The sequence below is a fragment of the Epinephelus moara genome, chromosome 16, assembly GCF_006386435.1.
Source record: "Epinephelus moara isolate mb chromosome 16, YSFRI_EMoa_1.0, whole genome shotgun sequence".
NCBI classification, from domain to species: domain Eukaryota; kingdom Metazoa; phylum Chordata; class Actinopteri; order Perciformes; family Serranidae; genus Epinephelus; species Epinephelus moara.
The window spans coordinates 15,155,658-15,182,300 of NC_065521.1; the positions used below are offsets into that span (position 1 = coordinate 15,155,658).

Sequence of the window (26,643 nt, forward strand, 5' to 3'; positions counted from 1 at the left end):
TAACAACTGTGTGACACAAACTCAGTGCTTTGGTCATTAAATAATGTCGGGCTCGGTTCGGGTTCGGACAGAAATATGCGGCCCGTGCCGCACTCTAACACACACACACACACACAAACACACGGAAAACCGGACATTATCATCACTTTATAAAAAACCCCCGGACGCCCCGGACGGGACGTGAAAAGTGGACATGTCCGGGCAAAAGAGGACGTTTGGTCAGCCTAACAGTGTCATCACGCCAAGCATGGCTTTACAGCCTTGTTGCAATGTTAAATCATTTGACAAGTTTGTTTATAGCCTAACATTAGCTTTTTACTTAAGCGATTGCATAATCCAACAGCCATAGGCTTTATATTAAGGGAACCAGGGTGACGCTAACTTTGGGGTTGGCCTTCATAAAAATATCATCCCTGCAACCCTCTATACATTTCTGGATATTTAATGTAAAAGAACAAAGGATGTTTAAGAAAGACTAGTCTGCCCACAGTCACAATGCTAAAATGCTAATGTTTAGCAAGAAATAGGCTATTACATCTACCTAGTATGTTAGCATGCTAACATTTGCTATTTTGCTTCAACACAAAGTAGGTTTGAGGTTGTAGGGCATGTAAATAGTTTTGCCAGTAGGCCTATTTGTTCATAAAACAAAGTATTATACAAGGTAAAATTTTGACCTGAACATGGCTAGCTAGCATAATTAGCTAGATTAAAAGTCTGAGGATCAATAAAGCCACAGTTGTTCCGTTTATCCTTTGGAACATAATTGTGAACCGAATTTCGTCTAATAGTTGTTGAGATATTAAAGTCTGAACTAAAGCGGTTGACCAAGCAAATAACGGACATTGCTATCCGTCTGAACTACAGCGCTAGCTTGGTTAAAAATAATTGTGTGGTTAGTTAACGTTAATAAGTGCTGGGGTGTAAGCATAGACTGTAAATAAAGCAGGGATAAAGATTAATGTATAAATATTTATTTTATAAATAAGGAAGGGTGTAACTAGTTACATGTAAATTTGTAATGTAATTAAATATCAAAATATGGTAATTACTGCCCAATGTCAGCTGGAATAGGCTCCAGCTCCCCCGTAACCCCTAACAGAATAAGCAGTTATGGAAAATTAATGCATGTAATCCATGACAATTTGGGAGTGTTTGTTATTTATGAGGGGGCAGGGGGTGGTGCACAAATGGGGAGGCATGTCAAATATTTTTTTAAGCACTAGGGAAGGCCTTATATTTTCTATTTTGGTTTAGGGGAGGGGCATACAAATTCAAATGGTTGTATTGTGTATTTATTTTACCGACAATTTTAAAAGACAACATGCCTTCCAAACCTGCCGCCAAAATTTTAAATTTTACCATTTATCATGGCCAGAAATTGTAAAAACAGAAATTATAATTGGATTTTCAAATTTCCAACGGTCCTTGGACACTTTCTGTGTGACAAATGCTTCCATCAGAAAAAAAACGATCTAAAATCTGAGCTTTAAATCATGATATTTTATTAAAATCTCTTTACATCTGATTAAAAATTTGGCCAAAAAATAAACTGTGTGCATTAACTAACTAGCAGGGGCGTATTAGCAAACAGTGGGCCCCTGGGCAAAGATATGCAAAAGGCCCCCTACCTCTCCTACATTGGAGCAAGACACACGCTTTTATAGCTGTTTAGCCTCTTCTTGTGTTGTTGATTTGCATCTCTTTGTAGTCGAAATGCCTCTTTTTGTGGTTTTGCATCTCTTTGTAGTTTGTATTTTTAAGAGGTAATTTTGTGTCTCTTTCAGGTAATTGTGTCTTTTTTTGTCATTTTATGTCTCTTGGTGGTTGTCCTGCACCTTCTTGTAGTTATTTTGTGTCTCTTTGCAGTTCCTTTGCATCTCTATGTGGTAATTTTGAAGCTTCTTCCGTGTTAATTTTAGTGCCATTTTGCAGGCACAGGGCCAGGTGCCCCTCCTTAGACCTTGGGCCCCTGGGCCTGTGCCCGGTAGGCTTGGTTAGCGATCTTTTCATGCTCACCAGCATGCACGACAAGAGTGAAAAGCCGAGGCTTTTTTCAACTCCTTGATTTTGTCTTCAACCTTTAACTATTAACTTTCAAACATCAAAGGGTAAGTTTTAAAAATCTAATGACTCGTTTATGATTGAGGGAGGGTCATGCAGTTTCCACCAGTCACTCAAGGAGGCTCAAGGAAAAATATTTGTACCTTCAGGGAGAGACACTAAAACAAACAAACAAACAAACAAACAAACAAAAACTAAGTCACACCCCAGACACCCCCTCCTCTGATAAAGAACAGTCCCTTACTTACAAAAAATTGTAATCCAATTTAAGTTTAGGCTATATGTAGAATTTCACATTAATTCAGTTGCTTTGCTTTTTTTTTTTTTTTTTGGTGTGCAGGAATGCCATCTGTTGGCATATTTGCGGACAGCAAATCCATTAGAACTAATTTGAATACAATATCATCAAGTAAGATGGCTTACAGTTGTGTCTCTGCCCAGACAGGCTCCATTCATTTGGCAGTATGCCCTCAAAGTTTGAGCATTGTTTTTGGCTGGTTCTCTTGTTTAAATGTGCACCACCCTATGTCGTTTTAATCAAGCCAATCAGCTATTGCCCATTTGTACGGAAAGCAATAAAATGCAATAAGTTACTTTCCTGTGATGGCACATCTGAAATACATAACTCATTACATTTTTAACAGGGTAACTCGTAGCTTTATCTGTAGCCTATTACATTTCAGAAGTAACCTTCCCAAGACTGACATTAATCCAGTTGGGTCAAACATTGTTGAATTTTTCATCAAAATAAAATATTAGCACTGTTGCCAGCAGCAACAAGTTTGATAAATATTTTACATGGGTTTACCAGGAATATTTGGGCATGCTCCAGATGAGTCAACAGATGGTGTCCTGGGGGATCTCCTCCCAGACCTGGATCATGGAATTAGTGAGCTCCTGGACAGTCTGTGGCGGTACTTGGCAGCATTAGATGGACAATACATAACTCTCCGAGAGGTGCTCAATTGGATTTAGGTCAAGGGAACAAGAGGGCCAGTCAATGCCATCAATGCCCCCGTCATGCAGAAACTGCCTACACACTCTGGCCACATGAGGCCAGGCATTGTCCTGCACCAGGAGGAACCCAGGGCCCACTGCATCAGTGTAAGGTCGGACAATCGCTCTGAGGATTTCCTCCAGTACCTAACAGCAGTCAGGGTGTTGTTGGCTGTGACATGGAGGTCTGTGTGCCCCTCTAAGGATATGCCTCCCCACACCATCACTGACCCACCTCCAAACCAGTCATGCTGGATGATGTTACAGACTGATCAAGTTGCACGGGGCTGTGAGCACAGGTCCCACTAAAGGACATCAGATCCTCATGCCACCCTCATGGAGTCTGTTGCTGACAGTTTGGTCAGAAACATGCACACCAACAGCCTGCTGTAGGTCATTTTGTAGGGCTCTGGCAGTGCTCCTCCTTTTCCTCCTTGCACAAAGGAGCAGATGCCGGTCCTCCTGCTGGGTTCATGCCCTTCTACAGCCCTGTCCAGCTCTCCTGGTGTACCTGCCTGTCTCCTGATATCTCCTTCATGCTCTTGAGACTGTGCTGGGAGACACAGCATACCTTCTTGCGACTGTATGTATAGATGTGCCATCCTGGACTACCTGTGCAACCTGATTAGGCTGCAGGTACCGCCTCATGCTACCAGTAGTGACAAGGACACTAGCAGAAGACAACTAGAGAAGAATGAGTCAGGGAGGATAAGGAGAGAGCAACTGTCTGTGGACACCACGTTGTCTTGCTTTTGCCTCTCCATTGCACCTGTTATCACTTCTTTTTGCACCTAAGTAGGTGAGACTGATTTACAATCTCTTCCTAAATGGACAGATTGAGATCCCTGAGGATTAACTGACTTGGTGTTATACTGTGACCATTAAGTGTTCCCTTGATTTTTTTTTAGCAGTGCATGTTTGCGCAATTACTTTATTAGTGCATTCAATATTTAACAAAGTTTGTCTTTGTAGTCACACAGAAAGCAGTTAATTGTGGGTTCACAATCAGACTTACTTCCAAATGCTTGAAGGGAGTTAAATCCCAGAGCCTTTCTGACATCAGCTCTGGTTATTCTGCAGTATTCACATCCAGGTCCACTCTGCAGAGGAGAAAGCAATAATGAATCCAACACTCTCAGCTGCATTTGTGCCTGTGCATATTGAATGTGGTTTGCAAATCATGCCATTTTGCAATCAGGTGAACAGACTGGAAAAATGAGAGTGAATAGGACCCTTCATCCAACCTGTATCTAGTTTTCTTTATACATCCATGGAACTGAAGCCAATTCACACCCGTGAATGCTGATTGTAGCCTTTCTCATTAAAAACAAAAGCCAGATGTTCAGGGGCTCAGGAGAAATGTCGTAAATAGTGAGCCAAGTATAGACCCAAAAAAGGGTGTTTGCTTATGGGGAATAACAATCCATAGTAATGATTCACAGTAGCTACTGTATCACATGCTGCTAGTGTCTGTCTTACCAGAGGTGCACATTCATATTGCTGACTGCCCTGCCCTGCAGGTTTAGAGACCATAACTAGACAAACAGGTGGAGAAAATTAGAGGAAGAAATAATGACAAACCAAGAGAAAGAAAGAGTGTGTGTGGTGGTTCACACAATTAAACTGTCAGGTTGAGTAATGGCCATCAGAAGGTCTTTGTAGCATGGATATTTACTTGCACGCAGGTTGAGAACATAATCAATGTTCTTAGCAGGGATGCCACAAATGACTCATCCTCAACTGACACCTTCACAATGTGGGTGGACTTTCCAATACACACACAGGACACGTGGCTGACACACAATATGTACACTGTCCATAAAGGTAAAAGTGTGATCCTCCATTTTAGAAAAACTGAAAATGATACCAAACAAAGAGGATCACTTAAGTCAACACCGACAAAAGGTTTTGAATGTAAAACTTTCTGTGATCACTTCACACAAGACGAAAGAAATTTGATACAGAACGAGGGAAGCTCAAATGACAGTGTGTCAGTCAGGGAGGACTGTTGTGTAACTCACACTGGGACTAGAGCTCGGCTCATGTTGAAAACCTGGCATTCTTCCTTTGTCCATTTACTCTTTATGAACGTAAACAACTCTCATGCAGAGGATGAAACTTCTGATAGCAACCCGTTGCCTGGAGCTCCCAATTTGAGACCACGTGTACAATATTTCTGACATTTCACACAGAAGTGACGCAGGCCGGTCCAGGCTAGAACACGTACAGGAGAGAGGCGTTTTGTCTGGTTTAAAGTTTTCAGTGGAGGTTTTTTCATTGGAGATATAAGAAAATTACAATTTACTGGACTGCTGTGAAGTAAATATGCAGCAAGAAGTTGTTTACCTGTGTGTTGTGTTGACCTGGCATGCTGGGAGATACAGTATTTATAGTCTAGGGCATGGGTTTCGTGTCAACACTTGGGGGGGACGACACATTTGAAACAGGTGGTTTGGGGGTCCTCTGTGAGAAAATTTTGAGCATCAGACACTTCCTACATTCTGATTAATTTTTATGCATCAATTAAGGGTTTAAGTGTCTTTAATTTTGTGAAAATAAAAGTGTTCTGCTACTTTCATGTTTTTATTGGGGGGGCAAATGCACATGTACGTTAATAATTATATTCAGGTTTTCAAAATATCCGTGGAAAAGACGTGTCTTCAGACGTTCAGAAAAGATGGACAATATTAAGAAGCAGATGACATTTGACACTTAATGTTTTTAGCTGGAAAAACTTGAGTCTTCTAATTAAAAATGTTAGTTTCTTTTTTATTTTATTTTATTTTTAATTAAAAATGTAGCTCTCTCTTTTCTAGGACAGTAGATTCTGACCTTTTTCACTTAGGACCTCTTAGATAAAGTTACCCTCATGTGACATACCCTGTTCAACCAGAGAGACATTTTTCCTTCTCAGATTATGAAATCTTTAAGACGTAAAATCATCCAGTGATTCAAGAGCAAAAACACTGTTTAGAATAAAGTCAGAAAAATAATGTGCCAGCAGAAATATTTTACTTCTGCTCTCCAAATCTGTTCACATGTGACCCCTCAGACTGAACTTGCAATCCCACGAGGGGCCCCGACCCCCAGGTTGGGAACCACTGCTTTAGGTCATGACCAAGTCAACGAGAGTTATTTTTTCCCCTCTCTGTCTGTTTTACTTATATAAGTCAGGTTGAATTTTCTGGCAATTCACATAAATGCAGGTTTGAAGAACATCTCAAAACATGCATCTGTTCATTGTCAGATTAAAGACGGGTTTTTGTTTTTTTTAGGTTTCTGGACATATTGTATATCCCAACTTGCCAAAACTCTGCGTCAGAGGGAGGAAACACTCCAAGGCTTGTGTTGTTGACATCACAGGACACGCATGATAGAGATCAAGCCTTTATGTTAAGTCATGCATATTGACAAAGGATAACAGGATGACCACAAATGAACCTAATGTCTGTACAGTTTCAGAAATGTTCTAAGACTTTCCCGATTAAGCTTCAACACAAACATTTGTTGTCTGAGCAGAAGAGCAGGTCCACTGCTGTTCACGGTAGCCAAAAGAAACACCAACAGTTGCAGCTGGAGGGGAGGCAGCCTGTTTAACAGCAAAGCAAACCTAACCAGGGTGTACCTCAGGTCAGTAGGTTAGTAGATTGACATAAAAATATCCACCTGGATTAGAAACCACAAAATGAAATAAGGATATTAAAGTAGCTACAACAGAAGGCGAGCCTGTTTATATGTCAACACAAAACAAAGACCCAAAGCAGAGCTTGTGTAAATACACAGTAGGTTGGAAAGCTGGTTTACCTGTCGTATACAGTCCAGGCTGCAGTCCTGAGGAGTGATGGCAGCAGCTGTGACATCATCCTGAGCCCAGAGCGGCTGACCAAGTGCAAAGAAATAGTACAAAACAAGAGCTCCCTTCAACATGCTGCTACAGCCAGCATGACATGGTCCAACTGTGAGCACCAGACCTCAGACCAACCAACCCGCACGAGGAAACACACGCCCTCAGTGGACTAAATGGCTGTAAGAAGTGCAGAAAGTGAATCTAATGTTAAAGTGTCCTCAGTGGTGCGTGGAACGACGGAGTGAGACGAGGAGGGGAGTGGTGTCTTAAGGCTACGGGGGTGGAGGTGCAACCAGCTAGCTCACTGTACATGTTTTAACAGTTGCGTTGCCAGACTAGTTCATTTTGTGCTGTAAGAGCATGGAGGCAGACAGCCGGTTTGGCTGTCGCATGCAATTTACAGTTTGCAGCCGCAGCCAAGAAAAGCCTGTTGACATGCGGCATAAATACGCAGGAATGATGAACATCTTTCCAACAAAAGGCACAAGCATCCAAGTGTAGGTGCCAAATGACTCTAAAGCCCAGTGAGTCATAACCAGGTTCACTTTATTAAGCTTAGATGCTACAACATGTTTATGAGCTATACACAAATGAATGTGGGGTTGTTTTCACAGGAAACATTGCGATGGCTATTCAAATACATTTTTGGAAATTAGTATTTTAAATACCAAGTAAAATAATGAATTAATAGTTCATCAAATCTTAATAAAGCATTGATGAAAGACATTAATGGAAATTAACAACCAAGGAGTCCAGAGACAGGAGGAGACGGCTGTTTCACCGGATCTGAAAAGCAAACAAACACAAAACGAAGTTACTCCACAAGGTTGAAACACATCACAGTGAAATTAAACAGTAAATCAAACTATTTGATCAACCTCAAGTAACTTACATGTGATGCTACAATATTCCTGTTTAATCCTAACCTCCACCCTCCTCTGGAAACAATCTGATCCAATCTGTTGTGTGTTACTAAATGACAGCAGCTCCTTCTTTCTCATCAAGCACCAGTTTACAGACTGTGCCAGGCATCTGGATAGAGCACTGGTATGTTGTAGCGTGCCCATGCAAGAAAAAGTTGGCAGGCCCACCATGCTGGAGAGGTTTCTCCTCGCAGAACAATCATACGGACACAGTGGTTATTAGCCACACAAAGAGCTGTTTATCCTGTTTCCCCGACAGAATGGCTCAAGTTTATACTTTCAACACTTGTATGTCTTTGGAACACACTCACAGGTTGTGAGTGTACATTTTTTTCCAGCATAGGACTTGAAAAAGCCATTGTTCGGAAAATATGCTCTCGCTGCTAACATCCAGCACCACAAAACTTAATTTCCTTCCAATACCACCCTTTAAAAAGTACAAGGTCTTGCACGAACAGATGTGTTCTAATATTGCACCCATGAGGGACTTAAGAGAAAGTGCAGTGGTCCATACAACTGCACACACACAATTCATGTACAGATGGGCTACATCTCTCCACAGAGCAAAGATCACCCATATGGCATGAAATCATAATGCATGGGTTGTGGGGGGGTAAAATACTACTTATGAGTTTAACTACACCTATTCCTATGTTCTATTATTCCTTACCTCAGATTGCACTTAGTTGCTCTCCTCTGGATTCTCTGAACTTTATACATTGTCACATTTAGTTGTCTCTATCTCCTCCTCTCTAGAGGTCATCTCTCTACGCTGCATCACTGTCCTTAGTCTTTCTTCTGGTGGCTCATTCTTCTCTCCTGTCCCCATGATCTATTCTTTCCCTGCTGTCTGGAGAGCGAATCTGAGTGGCAACTTGAAGGTAACGTTTTGTAACATCAGCTGCTAAGAGGCACAGTGCCGTACATTTTACAAATACACATACCTCGCTATACACAGTCATGACAATATTCCACAATAAAAAGCCTTGTTTGAACAAATGAAATGATTTTGTCATAAACGTTATCAGAGGGCTTTTATTTTGAAATGGACAGGATAGGCTGAGTTAAAAAGAAATATTTATATTTTTCATGTCTGTGACGGATAAAGACATTGAAACTGTAGTGCAAGGTGACAGAACCTCAATATGAGCATCAAAGGACCATTTTCACTACTATAATATTGCTGCAACTGTGTGCATCACCTGGAAGAAATAGGCAAAACTCATATTTTCTAAATGTGCTGCTGCTGAGCAGCAGCCGAGAGGGGACTTGTAGCCTTGTAAAAAGAGTGGACCAGGTCCGTTGTCCAGGAGGTGGGAGTCGGTCTGTCTGATGCAGCATTCTGGTGTTCTGACCAGTCTGCCCGCAGGCTGCATTTCACACCAGCGCAAATCTTGGGTAAAAATGATTAGATATCGCTGTAAATGTGTGTGGGAATTTCCCTCATTATAACTGCTCGATTTACAAGACTCAATGAAATGATGTGCAAAATCGGCACCGCGGGTACCACGCTGAAATTCAGGCCCTGATAATGGCTTAATGTAACTGCGTTTAGAGGTTTAACATGATACCAAAATCAACTCAAATATAATTTATACCTGAGACAAACTTCATTCAAAATTAACGAGTTATTTTTATGTAGATGCTACTAGATGCCACTTTAAAAACTGTTACAATAGTATTAACTGTAGTGTTTATGATTATATGCTATAAACTACTTCACTAGAATCAAATTCTATAATTTTCAACAAATATTCACTTTTTAAAAAATGTATTTAAATTTGTACATTTTGATGTGTGTTAACTTTAATATAATATTTTGTAATTATACTACATGGCAGGCTGGATGGAGGAAATGATCTCCAACAGAAACAACACAGAGATCAACATTCAGATCTCGAGCTGTGACAGATTTAACTGATTATAAATGTTAACCACCAGGGCCCTATTTCAGAAGGCGGGCTCAACAAACTCTGAGCCTAATCCCAATCTCCAAGTTGATTAAGCCTGAGCCGGGGATCTCCGAGTTTTCGGTTCCAGAACAGATGATCAGGATTAACTCAATCAACTCTGAATATGTTCTGCCAGAGGGAAGCGCCTTCACGGTGAGCACCAAAACCACTTATTTCACCCTGACTGAACTGAAGATTTTAATGATGCGTATGTGGACTTCAAACATGTCTAACAATAAAAATCTGTTACGGCAGCTGCAGCTAAACAGCGTGAGGTGGCATGGAAAAAAAGACTGCAGAGTGTGTTAATAGGTGAAGTGAAATGACATTATATAATGTGATGCATTAATGCATGTCTAATATACAGGAAATATAGAAACATTTTTATATGATAACAGTGTTCATATGTTGTAATGTAATTTGCTATATCTTCTTATTCAGCTGTAATCTGATGGGGCCCAAACACACTTGGCAGCAATTCAAAATCAAACACAAAAATACTGTACAGACTGGTGAGAAATTATACTTATACTGACTTCATTCTGTCAATATGACCAAGATGAAACGGTATCTTTCATATAGACACACCTCTGGGAACAAGAAGACATCCAAACAGGGTCTAATCACCATCTCCTTACGCAATAGCCTCTGAATAATTTGTGCCTCAAATGTCTACGTCTTTATTCAAAAAAGGACAGGCCATGTCTCTCCTTCCTGCTACACGCTCAGTGGGCGATTAGTTTCAGGCTTAGATGAGGCAAACCTGCCAGCCAGAAGGTTTGCTTCATGGAGTATGTTGCCATAGTAACTGACTCAAGGTTACGCTGAACCGAGTTTTCACTGATCCTGCTTTCTGAAATGGGGCCCTGGTCTTGATAGGAGAGTATAATATGTTACATTTAAGAGTGGACAGATTATAATAGTGAATTACTGTCTAGCCTCATAGTAAATTTTATTTATTTTATTTGTTTCACACATGTATAAATACAAAGAGAAAAAGGGGGGGGGGATCACATAAAGAAAAGAGTGATGATGAGAGTTGTTAAATTTCTATTTGAGACAAAAATGCTGGTATCATCTGCAAAGAGGAATGGCATTGTCCTAGTATGGACCCTAGTAAATGACAGCATGGATGTTGTTTCTCCTCTGTCTCTCAGTCTGGAGATCCAGCTTCTGTCTTGACAAACTCTTAACCTGAATAGCATCAAGCTTTCAAAGATTTTCTGGCAGTTTTATCCCAATAGAGGAGCATGACGGTGAGATCACACTGAGGCCAGAATCACCCAGAGAGATTAAATTCCAGAAAACTAGGAAGACCTGTTGATGTCTGATGTATGAGCAACTTCATACAACACAATAGTTGCTGCTGACTTGCAACTAAGTATGAACACACTGTGAGTCTCTTGTTATCAATATCAAAATATGTGTCAGCCTTTTGACTTGTTTGAAAGAATCAGATTTAGGATTAGATTAACCTTGAATGATCCCTGAGAGGGAAACTGGGTGATGTAAGCTAACATTTGGCTAAACCAACTCACCGTGTATTTGTCCCATTTCTTCTCAGGATCATATGGCTCCCAGCGGCTCGCAGGGAAGATGTGTTTGTTCTTCTCATACCAGCTCCTCAGCACCACTTTACCTGCATGAGACTTCAGACAAAATAGCACGATTGAGTTCACTTTGACATTGATTTTAAATGCTGTGCATACGTAAATAAAAGTTACAGGATATGAGTGCTTGCTTTGTATGAAGACTGAAATGAGCAAGAAAGTATCCGTCATGTGGACAATCACAGTATTCTTCGTTGCCTATTTAGCTTCATAGTAATATCAGTACCTGTGCTATGAATATGGACAGTAACAGCTAGTTTAGCAAGAAAATTACATTGGAAAAAACATCTTGGATCATGAAGAAAGAGGTGTGGCAGTTGATCATGGGATTTGAAAGCATAACCAAATTCATCTATTGATTTTAGAATGTCACACATCAATAAACAGAAATACTGTTTTGTTTTTGCTTTAAAATAAAATCATCACCTCATCTTTCTCGACAGTGGCGTCGTTCACCAGTCGAATATCATCGTGGACGTCAAAGCTGAAGAGAGGACCTGTGGGGAAAACGATGAAACTGTGTGCAAAGGCAGGAAACACAGACTCATACTGTTCCATGTATTGTGCAGAAACAAATATGGTATGTAAAAACTAATCAAGATATTCTGTATGAATGGGCTGAAAGCTGTTGGTGTTCACTTACCAGATTTGCCTCTGGCTTTGGTCACAATGAAGTCGTAAAAACTGTGGTGCTGAATGAGACAAACAGAGAAAGTATGATAAACTTCAGTGCCACAGCTGTTCCTTATACAGCACCTATATTGTCCCAAAATCCTTTTAAAATCTCTAGATTCCCTAACCCCTTATTTCCAGTTTTGTTACTGGGTTGTCATGATATCACCCTCCATCCTGTGAAGCAACTCCTCTCCCTGCACCCCTTGTGCTACCAAAACAGGAAGAGGTTAGGGCCTTTAGTTTTCCCCAGTAGCTATGCCCAGAAACCAAAGAATATCAATGTAAATAGTTCTTGCAGTTACAGGCAACAGTGGATGGTGGAATCAAAGTGACTGTGGGAAACAAAATGCAGTGTGTCCTGTTTTGTTGGCAGCTGCAAAGCTCTGAGGAGAGTATAGCGATCCAGTTTTCTTTGCGCCAGCGGGCAAACAACACTATCACATAGTAACATTAAGCAGAGGGGAGTTGCCTGTTTCCACTTTTAATACTATATAATTATCCATCTCATATTTTGGGTCAGCCTACCTTTCGGTTTACTGCATTGTTATACAGATATTTGCAATTTGAATGAGCATCTAAATATAGCCATGTGCATGAGGATATATAATATGTGGCAGTCACAACATGTGACGTGGCATGAATACAAATTGTTTCATACAGTGTTTCTTTAATATCCTTTCACTCCCACCTTCTCCTTCAAAATTTAAATAAAAACTTTAGAAAGAAAGATAGGAAGTACACTAACCTCTGAACTCACACCGAGTCAAGGACACAAACATAGGAATAAAATCCAACTCTAGATTTTTACAGTTGGATCAGTTTGAGAATTTTTATAATTTTAATGGAATATTAATTCTACCAGTGCCACTAGAGTTATTCTTGGAGCGTAAAGACAGACACGCATCAGAGGTGTTGAATCTGCTGCAGCACTTATTAAACGAAACAAACCAAATCCAACTGAGCTGCGGTTTTCATAGGCGTGTCAGTACTTACATGTGGGATTATCAGATCCTCTTTGATGTACATCAGCTGCTCTACTCCTGCAGACCTGCACGAGGAAGACATTGAGTCCAATAAAAATTATTTTTGACAAGTAAGGAAAATGTAAGATGGAAAACTGATTACATTTGTCGTGTTTAACGCCTCTATGTGTGGGATCTGAATATTATCAAAGACGCTGTGGCAGATAACGATGATTGATGTTATCATTGCTGTGTTTAAAATTAAACAGGCTGAGTAGGGAGACTTAAGGTGTGTGTATGTAGCCAAGCGTGTTCTATTATATGTGTTCATCTATCACGGTTTGTTTGTTTTTTTAAATAAGATCAGAGATTATGAGCTTTCAACTGCAACCCTGGGTCCCGCCCCCTAAGAAAATCATATTCCTCCTACTTCTCATAGTGCTTTGCAAGTATCAACCACCCTGAGGGAAAATAACCAGTCAGAGGCGAGGCGTCTTTGACACAGCTGTAAGTCATGTCAATCAAGACTCTGTTACTGTGTTGCCTATTTCCAGCAAATGCTTGAGAAACATATTTTAGTGTACTGTTTAGCTGTAAAATGAGAAAAATTGTTACCTGGCCACCATGTTAGATACAGGCAACCAAAACAAATAGCACCACCCACTGGCAGGAGTGGATTACCTTTGGAACCTTGACTGTCACTACCATCAAGAAAGATTACAGTGTAACACACTTTCCTTCTCTGAAGTAAATTTTGTCAGCTCAATATTTTTCTCCAAGGTAATATAGTCTGCCTGCACTGTCAAACAACAGGAAGAAATGTGGGACAAAATAAATCGTGGGAGGGCAATGGCCAGTCATTATAATGGCTTTGGCAAACGAGGAGAAGAGAGTGTACTCATTCAATTCATTAATAGTTTGGTTGAGACTCCTTCTGTCTTCAAGGTCTCACCTGAGCTCACTGAAGTCCTTTCTGAGGACCTCCAGGGCCCTCTGCAGAAAGTTCTGGATGGTATTACCCTTCTTCATCTGCAGGCAAAACACACACAAAGACACAGTGCAAACATGACAAGAGTAATCCCTATGTTGAGCATGTTGTTTGACCAAAGTAACGATGGGTATGTGTACTGTTACTGCCCCTGAAGTAGCCTGTTATCAATGCTCTTCATAGAGTTTGCATCAAGTTCTGTGTCTTTATAGAAACTGAAAACAGTGAACCAGTGTTGCGGCTCATCGTGCTTTACCTTGACAGTCTTACGATGTCCGGAGCCATCCCAGTAGCTGAATGTAATCTCAATCTCCTCACCTGCCGACATAGATACACACCATTGTTTTGGACTGAGAACATGTGTGAGTGTGCATGTATGTACGTTTTGTACGTATAGCAGGGAAAAGACTCCCATATCTGAGACCTTTGTCTAAAATTAGACATTGTGGACAAACTGTGTTCTTGTGTTCAGAGTTAAAGATACATGGATACACTACTGAATTTAAGTAATAACAAGGGGTGTTTGTGTGTGTGTGTGTTTGTTTGTTTGTGTGTGTGTGTGTGTGTGCAGCAGGTAATTCTCCCACTTACTCTTAATCTTCTCCTGTTTGAGCTCCCACTCCTGCCTGAGTTCCTCTCTGAGGCGGTTCTCCTCCTCCTGAACACAAGAAGCAGACAAAGCCGATGGTAAGGTTTTTGGAAGGCGGCCATGTTGCATTAACATAACATTTAAGACTGGTATCACAACAAATGAGCATGTCACAGTGTAAAAACGACACTGTGTACCACTGTAATAACTGTATAAACACATTTACGTTTGTGCCACCAGCCACAGCTGTCCCATGGGTAAGGTTTTGTTAATCTAAGCTCTTTGTTGTGAGCAACAGTAATTCAGAGATCTGTTTGTTTTGCAAAAATTGTGGAAGTATATCTGGTAGCCTGGTATTTAAAACTTACTTATCATCCTAGCCATTGCTTGGGTGTGTGTGTGTCTCTGCAGTCAGGCAAAACTGAGCTCTATTATTATTATTATTGTTTGATCTGCTGAACGCATCTACAGTGCAACCTGTTAAATATGGACCAAGTAGGGGTTTTTTGCCTCTTAAAAACAGCCTCCAATAAGAGTCATTTATATTTTCCTTACCTCTCTGTCTCTATCAGGAAGGAAACTTGTGTCCACGTCTGGATTTTTCCCCAGTTTCTTCTTCTTAACAGGAGAGTCTATGAGATAAAGTCAAACATCTATTAGATACATTTCCTAACTAACGTGTTGCATCTTGTTTAATACGCATAAAAACCAAAGTGTAAAAACAACAAGCTGTTATTTTGCAGGGGCCAGGAGGTGTGACTTTGTGGGGTCTGATGTCGATGACAATGAGATTCCAGGTGCTGCTGGATGAATTTTATTAACCTTTAAACACAGCCATGCAAGCCGTTTCTCTTTGTTTCCGGTCTTTATGCTAAGTTAAGCTTACTGTCTCCTGATATTTAGTGTACAGACATAAGAGTGGTGTAAATCCTCTCATCTAACCATCTGCGCGAAAGCAAATAAGCTTACCCAAAATGTTAAACTGCATGATCTTCCTAAAAACTATATCGACTCACACAGAAGTAGAGTCTCTCAATCATCTCATATGACCCATGAGAAGTGTGTGGTGGTGTATCTTTCTGCAGAGACTCTGCCCTCTGCCTGTATTTTCTTAGCTTCTTCTTATTCTCTGTGATCAGGACGTTTATGGGCACCCCCCCCCTACAGAGCCCAGGTGAGGTCAGGGCTTTATAAAAAGGTAGCCAGACTATAATCAACAGGTATTCAAGAGGCACAATGCCAAAGTAATAAAAATACAGCGAGGCCAAATGCCAAATAAGAGTGAATCTGGGGTTGGTTTTACTTTCAATGACAAGTGTGTTTGCGAACAGTAACTGATAATCATTCACCATGGTATACCTTAAAGATCTACATCTTGCCTTAAAATACTATTACAGAGCCACAAGAGACTAAATATATAATGACAGGAGGGCAATCTGGGCACTACAAAAATATAGAAAAGCCCTGATGAGAAGTAAACATGCAGTGGTTGAGACATGTTGGCTCTTTTAATGATTTAGCTACTACAATAAAAGCTTTTTAATACTTCCTTCCTCGTTTTCTATATTTTTTGGAATGTCTGGATCGCCTTCCTGTTGATCCTGTTGTTTCCCATTCTCCACGAGCACCCGACACATAGTTTTGATCTACTTTTGTTTACACACAGCAACCAGTCATCACTCTCTTGTTCTAAGACTAAATATATATATATTGTACAGTGTATAGTTTAAGGCCCTGATCACACAGAAAGTGTTTAAGCAGCTGAGGGAGTCTTTTTGTAATTGTTTTTAATGAGAATTAAGCTTTTTGCTCAGGTGTTTTTCGAGTGATGCACCTCGCGTTTCTGCGCTCTAAGCGTATGCTGTTTTTACCGGAGTGCTCGGAACTCCTCGTGTTGAACTTCAACTCAGAGCAGAAAAATGCCCCACATCATCTCTTTTTTTGTCTTTTTTTTTCTCCCCACACTGTCCAATCTGATGCTTTGAGAGGCGGGCCCTTAGTGGTGGTCAAGACAACAAGTTTACAGAAGGTAAACACTGGAGGAGAAACTAATGGTAGCGGTTGCTGAATACCCGGAGCTATAGGGCCTGCTGACAGCAGGTTGTCAAACTGCCCCTGAGTCATCCTAAAATATGCCTGGAAATGGAGGCGAAGCTCCTGGACCAACTGGTGGTACTCCCTGTGATCCACCCTCTTTTTTAGGGTCTCATGTACCCACACAGATCTCTGTTTCTCTGTGCCCTACAAACTACTTGCTGACAGCCTCTCACCCTCAACCAGACAGCTACAGCAAGTACCCTCTGCCTGTCCATTTTAGGAACTAGATACTGATTACTGTCAAATAACTACAATAAATAAATGGTCGATTGATTACACAGGAAGGTTAGAATAAGGAGGTGAGTCTGTGGTTGCCTGGCAACAGTAAAAAGGCGCAGCAAGTGTTTTTTTTTCCCACTAGTGCCATTCAATTTTTTAAAAGAAGGAAGTGTGGCACGCCTCGTGTTTTGCAACCTGCATAATGCTTTCTGTGACTGGGGCCTAATAGGGTCATTAGTACTGCTTAAAACATCACACAATAAATAAGCAACAATATAATCAAACTTTACCTTAAACTTACTACTGAAGCTATGACTTTGAACAAATCACACTGATGGATTTAACAGATGACAAACAAATGGCAGAGGACGCACAGTATACTGCTAAAACTAATTCTCTGTGTTTTCTTTTTACTTTGTGCTTTACACACACAATACTTACAATCCTCTTCCTCTTCATTCTCCTCGTCCTCTTCTCCTTCGTCCTCTGGGTTGAACGATAAACTGGCTATTTTCCTCTTCTGCTCCTCCTTTCTTTTCTTCTCTTTCTGCTTCTCAAGTTTACTGGAAACAGAGAAGCATAAATAATGCAGAAACAAAATCAAAAGATTGCCATCCCACAGACGGGAGTGATGGCCACATAATCATCAGTGCTTCTTTGTGCTTTATTTAAAATGTGTTTTCAATATACAGAACATGGGTTCTTAAATTTGCAGCTGTGTTGTTAGTAGTCAAATTGAGTAAGTGCCAGAAAAACAGCAATTTTGGTTTAACTGTTTGCATCTGGCGGCAAGCTGCGTCTGTCATCTTTACCCTGTTATGCTGGTTGTGACAGGTCGGGTTGGACAGCAGCTAGAGTTTTAATTCACAACAGGTCTACAAGTACAAACCCTTTGGACAAAGCTTGTTTCCTTTCGTGGAATGTGACTGTTTCCACACACGCCAGAACATTAATCAATCCTGTTCCAGCTACAGGGGATGAAGTTTGTTTTTAAGCACACACAATAACTGTCAACAATTGGTTAAAACTATAAATCACAGATGGAAAATCAGCCAGGTGACAGTCTGCCATTTTGTCTCATGTATCGGGAAAATAGAAAAATGGAGAGCTTTAGCCACAAAGCTTTCTGTATGGCTCATTGTTTTGCTTCAGTGCAGTTGAGGAAAACTTGTGTTTTGAAAATTGAGAACTGCCAATGACAAATCAGAAACTGACAACACCATCTACTTTGTAAGGTTACAATTATGAAGTCTCAGGCAACATGGAAAGAGAAGAAGATGCAAATAAAGGTCATGGGATTAATTCAGTCTCCTTCTCAGTCACACATCAGGTTATTTACACAAGCAGAACTATTAGCAGAAATCACTTAATAGGCCATGAAACAAGCTGCTTAAGTTTCACACTGAAGCAGCACTGTTTCACACCTGTTTTATAGCTCTCTTTTGACATTGTTGACACAATTATTTCCATCACATTTCATGCAATCAATCAAGTGCAGCACTATCTACATCTTCAGAGAGAGACTGTCTGACAGTTAGGGTGGTCCTCCAGTAGTAACTGACAGCGAATATTTGAAGCTCAGCCGTGTTCGGGGGTGATAATGTTAATCTAAATTACATGGTATCCATGAGATAGACAGACATAACATTTTGAGGATTCTGTTATTCTACAGTATTGTTTATCTTGTTTTTGTTGATAACAAACATTTTCCAAAAAGTTTGGTGAGTTTTATGCATGTTTGTAATCCCAAGAGGTTTGGTTGAACAAGGTCCTACTTCTGCACTTTTTGGGGACATGATAATAACTTGTGACATAACGAAAAGTTTGATCGAGTCTACTCCAACCCTTAATCTGCTGCTGTTACAGGCTTCCTGCTGCATGTTGGCTGCTTTCATTCAGCCACAAGTGCATTAGCAAGGTCCAGCACCGATGGTTAGTGGCAAGCACTTTTAATGGATGTAAACTGAGGGTGTACAATCGTCTGTAGGGATTACACTGCAGCGTGATTTGCTGTTGTGGCTACAGCGGTCTCTCTCTCTCTTAATGTTGGAGCAATTTCAAAAATTGTTGTCTGTTGTCCCTTAAACATAGGAAAACAGGGTCCAGATTGACAATTACAGAAGTATCCCTTTAAATTGAATGCTTGTGATCATTCATCACAGATTCTGGACTTCCTTAGGATATGTTTGTGAGCTCCCACTGAGATACATTTTCCCTCTTGAATTGTGTCATTTAAATGGTCTTACAGGCCTGAAAAGGTGATACTTCACAAAAAAGCAACAGTTTGAGAAAGTCCAATAACAGATAATTTTCCTTCTCCTTAACTATGGTGATGCCTCAGAAATATTTTGGGGGTTGCCAACCTCAGGGTTTGAAACCACTGGTCTAAAATGCTGTATGTTGCAGTAGCATTAGGACTTCTCTTAAAGGGGCCTAGCTTGAGCCATGAAATAAGCCCCGAGACCAAAAGTACACATAAGAACAGCCCTGTCCACATTCTCTGCAAGACTTGTGTTGTAGTTGTTTTGGTGCCACTGTTTTGTCTGATATATGTAGAATTGCTGAGAGCAGTAATCAGTGGCGAGAAATGTGCACCAGAGGATGTTTTTTCTTTCATGAAAAGTGTTTATAACAGCCGTAACTAACAGTTGAGTGACTGACCACTGCAGAGCCATGTGCTCTTTATCATCAACCAAAACTAGAGTGTGACACCTAGCCAGAGGGGCAGTAATGACTCACAGCTGGAGCTCTTTGGACTGCTCCTTCTTGGCCAGCTGTTTCTCCCTCTCCTTCACCAGCGCCTCCTGCTTGGCCTTCATATCGTTCAGTGTCACCAGACCTGATCAAGACATAAACACAAACAAGGTAAACAAGAATCACATGGATATTGTCAGCTATATTTTTACTAAATCTTTAGATAACCCTGCATGTCAGCTCAGCTGTGACGCTTTGGATCACATTCTCAACTGGTCCAGACAGGTGACAGGTTGTGGTGTTACAGGAGGGGTTCATGTGTAAGAACAAAGATCCTCACCGACTGTGCTGGACTTCAGCTCTGCCTCTACAGCATCATAGTGAGCTGAGAATTTCTTATCGATGTTGGACTTGACCATGTTGTCCTGTGAGAAAACACACACAGCAGAGGGCAGACATACAGGTGAATTACATTTCTATGTCTGTGAAGCATTTTGAGTGACAGTGTGCAGATAAGAGACTGTACTGTAATGTCATATTGGCTCTTTATCACAAACAGGTTAACATTCTGGTATAGTACTCAACTTGACTAAAGTGTAACATAGATAGGACTTTAAAACACTGTAACGGTGTCCCCTTCACTGACCCCGCAGGTCGCTGGCCCTCAGGGCTTTAACGTTAACGTTACTATTACACATACAGGTTTTAGACGAAGGACATGGGGCTGAATTATAATATTTAATAAATGAACACGTTATAGTGTTGGATAAAACGTTACAAACCTCTGCAATCTTCTGTTTCAGCTGTTCAAGCTGTTCTCTCTCTTTTTCTCGTTTCTTCATCAGCTGCATGGCTCTCCCAGCCTCACTGGCAGCTCCTTTGTACTGCGCCATGTTGCTGTCTTTGCTCTTGACGCTCGCTTATGTGAAATTACAATCCGCAGTTAACAAAAACAGAGGTTAAATTCTGAATTAAAACAGATTTGTTTTCTTGAACTGTGAGACAAACCTCCCACCGCACCACAACAAGAAAAATGGCGACGCCGAAATGCATGCTGGGTAGTGAGGGAATATATGTGTTGCTTTCAGGTACCTCAGAAAACCTCGGACTTATGAAAACACACAACAACATCTGATTAAGGGAATATTATAGTGTTTTGATGTAAAATGGAGAAAGAAAGAAATATGGGGATGTTTTCTTTATTCAAATCACCAATGCAATAAGCAACGAAAAGAAAGCCATATAATTTATAAGGTTGCCTGCAACCTTATAAACCTTATCATTCTCCTCATTTATTATTGATAAATTAATCAAAAACTTTTTTTTTTTACAATGACTTGATTAATGTTGATCTATGAAATGTTAGAAAATAGTGAAAATAACACTGTAACATTTTTTTGGGATCACTTTTCAAATAAATGTAGAAAATCTTCAAACCTAAGAAGAGAGAGCAGCAAATGTTATTTACTCTCTATGGTACTGTGTTGCTTTTTTGGTGACATAATAACACAGTAACCCTTTTTTTGTTGCTTGATAAATTACTGATGACTGATTAATTCAACTTCATTCTGCATTCATCTCTGCACATAACTATAACATTCATTTACATAGTCTATTTGGTGAAAGAAACCAGAAACAAGATATTTTTGACATTTATTTTATTGATAGCTCGACACAGTTACAATTTAATCAGAATAAATTTTTTAATAATTATAATAATGATAATGATACTATGTCCACTAGTACTACGACTACTGCTACTACTACTACTAATGATAATAATAATAATAGTTATAATAATAATAGTAACTTGTATGAATTGGCTTTACATACAAAACATATCAAATAGCAATCACATTACCAGGTTGCAGAACTACGCCAATTAAAAAACTAAAAAAGACAAATTTAAATAAAATTCTCTGACACTCACTTGCTCACTCAATCATTCAGTCACTCAGTCACTTGTCATGTATCACATTCATACAGTATCTTTGTCTCTCATTTGATGCCAGTCCTTGTTCGACAGTGAAATGGCAATTTGACTGCAACAGAGAGCGAGAGACGTACAGAAGGGAGCGATAATAACATTCACAGTGCACATACATAAAGACCGTAGGCATGGAAGGAAGGTGTTGCTCAGCTGTATGCAAGGCACAAAAAACCTAGAGGGAGAGAAAGAGAATAACTCAACTGATTGTTTTCATAAACTCTCTCCTGTCAGGACAGATGGAGGGAGAGAATATGGAAAGATTTATTATGTGAGTAAATAAAAAAGATTTATTACTTGAGCAAATAGAGAGATTTATCATGCAAGTAGAAAGGTATCACTTTGGAAACAATTAGGAGTGTAAAATATTGTGAAGCCGTTGTCACCAAAAGTCAGGTAGAGAGAAGGAAGTCGTGTAAGCATGCTAATTCTTTGAGCGCTGAGTTGAGAGTGTGTGTGTGTGTGTGTGTGTGTGTGTGTGTCTCAATACTTGTATATGCTACACAGTGAGGACCAAAAAAAATATTTTAGCTACAGAGTGAGGACATTTTTTCAAAGTGAGGACACTTTTTCAAAGATCTGTTTGAGGATTAAGGCTTGGTTTTAAGGTTCAGGTTAGAATTAGGTTTAGGTTAGGGTTAGGATTAGACAACTAATTATTTTTTCCAGTGTTAATCACTAAATGGGCTATTTCACATAAATAGAGATAGACAGAGTTTTGTTACCTTTGGACAGAGCCAGGCTAGCTGTTTCCCCCTGAATTAAGGCTCTGTGACAAGCTAAGCCAACCACCTGTTGGCTGTAGCTTTATATTTATCATAAATTTACTGTATGAGAGTGGTAGTGATGTTTTAATCTAATTTTCTGCAAGAAGTCATTTTTAAGTCACCGACCTTCGGACACATTATAAAAACACGGCTGTGATGAATACAGTTTTAAAAGAAATGCTGCTTTAGAAAACTGTGCTGTCTTTTTGTGTAGACTAAATTAGGATCATTATTGGAAAAAAAATACTTCCGTGATGACGTTAATTGTTAGTTTACCAACAAGCTTAATGTTACCCTGTATATGTCACCTACGGAGTTAAAACTGGCAGCTGATTATCCTTCAAATGTTTTACCATCATCAACATTTTTCATCTGAAAGATTTCACAAAGTTGCCATGTTGTATGCTGAATATTGTCATGTATTGAAACTATTCTCTCTTATGGACACGAACAAGAGATATTTGATAGATGCTGATGCTTCAAGAACTCTAATCAATGATGCCCCAGCAGGCATCCAGTCACATGCCTGCAGTGATATCACTGTTTAGGGATTAGCCAGATGTGTGCAACATGCTTTAAAGTTATTAGAGAGAAGTGTCTGAGCCCAAAGTCTGGATGCAAGAAATGGTGATTAAAAGAAAACCTTATTTTGAGTCAAGTATGATGTGTTTATATTGAAAGAAAATGTGCTATAGTTGTAAAGATTTCCTAATTTCCCCAGTCTTGTATCATTGTAACTGAACAGCTTTGGGTTTAAAATGGTTCAAACAAAATTATTACAGATGACACATGGGATCTGGGACGGGAGTTTTCACTATTTTTTGACACTATATTGTCTAAATGATAAACGCGTTGGACATATTATTGAAGATATAACCTAGATATGTAACTGCAAGTAGACATTGCTTAAAAGACACTGAGAACCACGTGTTTAGAGCAACTGTGCTATCAAAGTGAATCTTCTGCTGTATTTGATGAAGTGAGCACACGACTCTGTCACTAATGTGCATGACTACATTAGGGAGCATTTCCATTACACCAGCATACCAGACGTGTAGACAGGCGAGAATGGCCAGGAAAATACCACAAAGGAAAGCGAAGGGCACAGCTAACAGCAAGGAGAGGCACTGATACGTCCAGATACGAGCCTTCTCGAAGCCAACGACACTGCAAAGCCACACTTGGTCTATGCTACGAGGTCTGTCAGGCTCCGCAAGTACATCACTGACCTCCACCTACAGACAAGGAACAAGAGAGTGGGAGGTACGAGTCATGGCAGTTTATTTAAGGAGCATATAAGAAAAAAACAAGTGTTGACTGAAATACTTTATAGCTTTAGATAAGACAGGGATTACTGAGTGACTCACACACAAAGAGAGTTTCAGTAAAGATGTGAAGAGATAAAAGCACAATTAAATGATAGAAATTGCCAAATTCTAGAGCTGAATAAGAAATGATACCTATCTGTGTACAGATTTTTTTAAGACAGAGGCCCACGAAAATTCCCCATACCACTAGTGAAATCTGTAGGACTCGTGATAAGCACCTCTGTCTTAAAATGTGGCCATTCAGTATTTAATATTTCAAAGATCTTGAGAGTAATTGAAGATCATGCTTTTTGCTTGGTTTAAAGATGAAATAGGACACCTGCCTGTCATAAACATAGCAATCATTGTTGGGATGCGGGGTGTGTGTTCTCTCTGTTCCCCTCCCTGCTTGTTTTTGTGTTTGTTTTGTCTTCCCTGTCTGTTACTGGCTCGGTGTGGCTGACCTACTTCTCTGCTGCATCTCCTCCTCCACCACCTGAACTGTATCACCGCTGATTGCCACTCACCTCTGCTGCAGCACAAATACCTGGTCTCATTCTCCACTCATCGCCAGTTCGTTGATTATCCTCCAGCGGTTCCAGCTCTGCCCTTTTTTGCTGTGTTTTTGGAACTCGTACATTCAATCTTTGAACCAACCTGATTTTTGCTAACCTGTGTCTCTGTTTCGTTGTCCTCAGTGCCCTGCCATATCCTCAGTTCCGTTTTTGCCACGCTCTGCCAGCCACCTTTTCCTCCCTGGAAGTTTCCCCAGCCCTGAGTTTTCCCCCCTCTCCTCACCCTTGGACTTGGACAATAAAGACTGTTTGTTTGAATCTGCATTGTGGATCCAGTTTCTGTTTCTTAAAGCTTAGGCTAACAATCATATGGGATGTTATATTGTCTAAAAAGAGACTGCAGTGGAAGCATATATAATAAAAAATAACATAGGGCCCAAACTGGAACCTTGGGGTACACCACATGAGATAGCAGTAGAAGAGAATGACAAATGTTCTATTTAATACATCAAATCAACTGCTAACACTGCTATGGCAAACAGCATAGATTTATAGAGAGGGGACAAGCAAACCTTTAGGTGCTGGTTGATGCCATAAGGGTCCCTGTTGACAGGATGGGTGGGTGTTGGTGTAGCAGGGGCTGTGGGAGGAGTCGGAGGTTTGGGTACTAGAGTGGGAGATTTGGGTGCTGGAGTTGAGGCTTTGGATGCAAACTCTGGAGGAGGTGGAGGTGTGTTTATCTGTTCTTCTACTCCATCGTCCTCATCACTGTCATCATCAATCTTACACTCCACCAGACAGTCATCGCTCACCATCATCATCCTCACTGAAGGAAGAGGCACATGCATTAAAATAGATGACCACAATTCATTACATGTGGGATATGTGCAGTCGCCCTCTTTTGATTTTATCGAACATTAATATACACACATTTATGCTGCAAACTAGTTCACACACACACACACACACACCCACAGATACACCCCTGCTGCACATTGCAGGCATGTTGTGTGTAACAGCGAGCTGAGCCCTGGCACTACCACCTGTTCTTTAGCCCCCAAAAAAGAAGCCATACCCAAATCTGTAAATAGCAGCTGATAATTTTAAAATTATATTTTTAAAATAGAGCACGTACAGTAAAAGCAAAACTGTGCCATTTAAATCTTCAAGTATGATTACAAGTCTAAAAAGACTTTTAATAAACTGATTAAAAGACTTTTAATTAAGTTGCATGTATAAGATATGAATTTCAATATTTAAATGAAACGTGCTACGAGGTTAAAAAACAACAACGTTATAACTCATATCCTGGTTGAGGAATCATGGCAGCAGATCAAAGACAGGGACAGACACAATAGAAAGGATGAATCATGTCTGACTTACCTTCCGTAAAGTGCTATCTTAATCCTGTATCAGTGACAGAGACCCTTGCAGAGAGACAAGGCAGGGGAGCCCTGGAGAGAGTGCTAATCTAAAATGTCAATGAGATCAGTTCAACCGCTTAATCACAATGTCCCTCAGAGCTGAGCTGGCTTATGAGAACTCATACAGAGGCACACGCACACACACACAGACACCCACAGTCTTTGACTTAGAGCAGCAGAAGTGCTAATGTGGTACATTGCCTCTTATTCCTGCGTGTGTGTGTGTGTGTGTGTGTTGGGTGACTGTGTGAACAAGGTTATTTTAGGAGGAGGAGTGGATGGGCCTTAAAGATCGCGTTACAGCACTTGGTTGTCGTTGTGACACTGAGATTGAAACAATCACACACACACCAACAATACAGCAAACAAGTGTAAATTCAGACTCTGAATGGAAACTTAGATTTTACAGAGCGATACGTCAGAAAACAGAAGTTGCAGATCCAGAAATGTTCATATGGGGGGGCATGAGGTTTTGGCAGGGTGTAATGGGAGTTGGGGGATTCCCCACATGAATATATATACTGCAAGTAAAAGACAGGAGAAAACTGCCAATAAGTAAAATCTTGCCATCTCTTCGTTCTGCAGTCTTCAGCATTTATAGCTTGAAATATCCTCACAGTTTCCTTTCATTTTTATTTCCATCAGAAGGCCAATTCAACTACTTCTTTTTATGTGTGTACTAATGCTGCATGCTGCTCTCTAATGCTGGCTTACTGCATAACAGTAAAATGTGAAGTGATCTCTTGGCAAAAATCTGTGTTTCATACTGTCGGACCACATTGTTAGTAAGCCACAGTCAGACAATCAAATTAATAAAACAGCAAGTGATAATTAGATCATGGCAAAAATATTTCCAGTCTCAGCATGCAGGCTGTTGTGTTGTGTTCAGATGAACAGGTGGATGTTGGTGGACAGCCATTTCTAAGTTTTTATTTTCTGACATTTTCTTTTTCTTAAAATAATCAATCTTGAGAATAAACCACTGAGCTTAACATTCCCTTACAGAGGTTACCGACCTTTTTGGTCT

General features: G+C 40.2%; 3 protein-coding genes across 4 annotated transcripts in view; all 3 read right to left on the reverse strand.

Annotated features, from left to right (window-relative positions):
• The window catches only part of si:ch211-207e14.4 (interleukin-17 receptor D), a 15,056-nt gene extending 7,767 nt beyond the window's left edge, over nt 1-7,289 (reverse strand). Inside the window, exons 1-2 of the mRNA XM_050064046.1 lie at nt 6,865-7,289; nt 4,076-4,160 (exon numbers count right to left, since the gene is read on the reverse strand). Of these exons, the coding sequence (XP_049920003.1) occupies nt 4,076-4,160; nt 6,865-6,987 (208 nt within the window). The 5' untranslated portion in view covers nt 6,988-7,289. The remainder of the gene's footprint in view (nt 1-4,075; nt 4,161-6,864) is intronic.
• Nucleotides 7,290-7,432: 143 nt separating this feature from the next.
• On the reverse strand, nt 7,433-20,657 carry fam50a (family with sequence similarity 50 member A). Its single transcript, XM_050064049.1, has 13 exons — nt 20,399-20,657; nt 19,957-20,041; nt 19,662-19,761; nt 17,364-17,485; nt 15,162-15,238; nt 14,609-14,675; nt 14,274-14,335; nt 13,982-14,058; nt 13,061-13,115; nt 12,036-12,084; nt 11,819-11,889; nt 11,321-11,431; nt 7,433-7,693 (listed from the first exon to the last, which is right to left on the reverse strand). The coding sequence occupies exons 1-13, from the start codon at nt 20,507-20,509 to the stop codon at nt 7,685-7,687; spliced, it is 996 nt and encodes a 331-aa protein (XP_049920006.1). The 5' UTR covers nt 20,510-20,657; the 3' UTR covers nt 7,433-7,684.
• A 622-nt stretch (nt 20,658-21,279) lies between these two features.
• Nucleotides 21,280-25,830, reverse strand: cav4b (caveolin 4b). 2 transcript variants are annotated; one of them, XM_050065191.1, is made up of 4 exons: nt 25,576-25,830; nt 24,765-25,018; nt 23,418-23,605; nt 21,280-21,778 (listed from the first exon to the last, which is right to left on the reverse strand). In XM_050065191.1, exons 2-4 carry the CDS (start codon nt 25,011-25,013, stop codon nt 21,595-21,597), a joined length of 621 nt encoding a protein of 206 aa, XP_049921148.1. In that variant the 5' UTR covers nt 25,014-25,018; nt 25,576-25,830; the 3' UTR covers nt 21,280-21,594. The 2 variants fall into 2 exon arrangements, with proteins under 2 accessions (XP_049921148.1, XP_049921149.1); XM_050065192.1 differs by lacking the exons at nt 24,765-25,018; nt 25,576-25,830 and adding an exon at nt 24,350-24,757.
• Between the last annotated feature and the right edge of the window lie 813 nt (nt 25,831-26,643).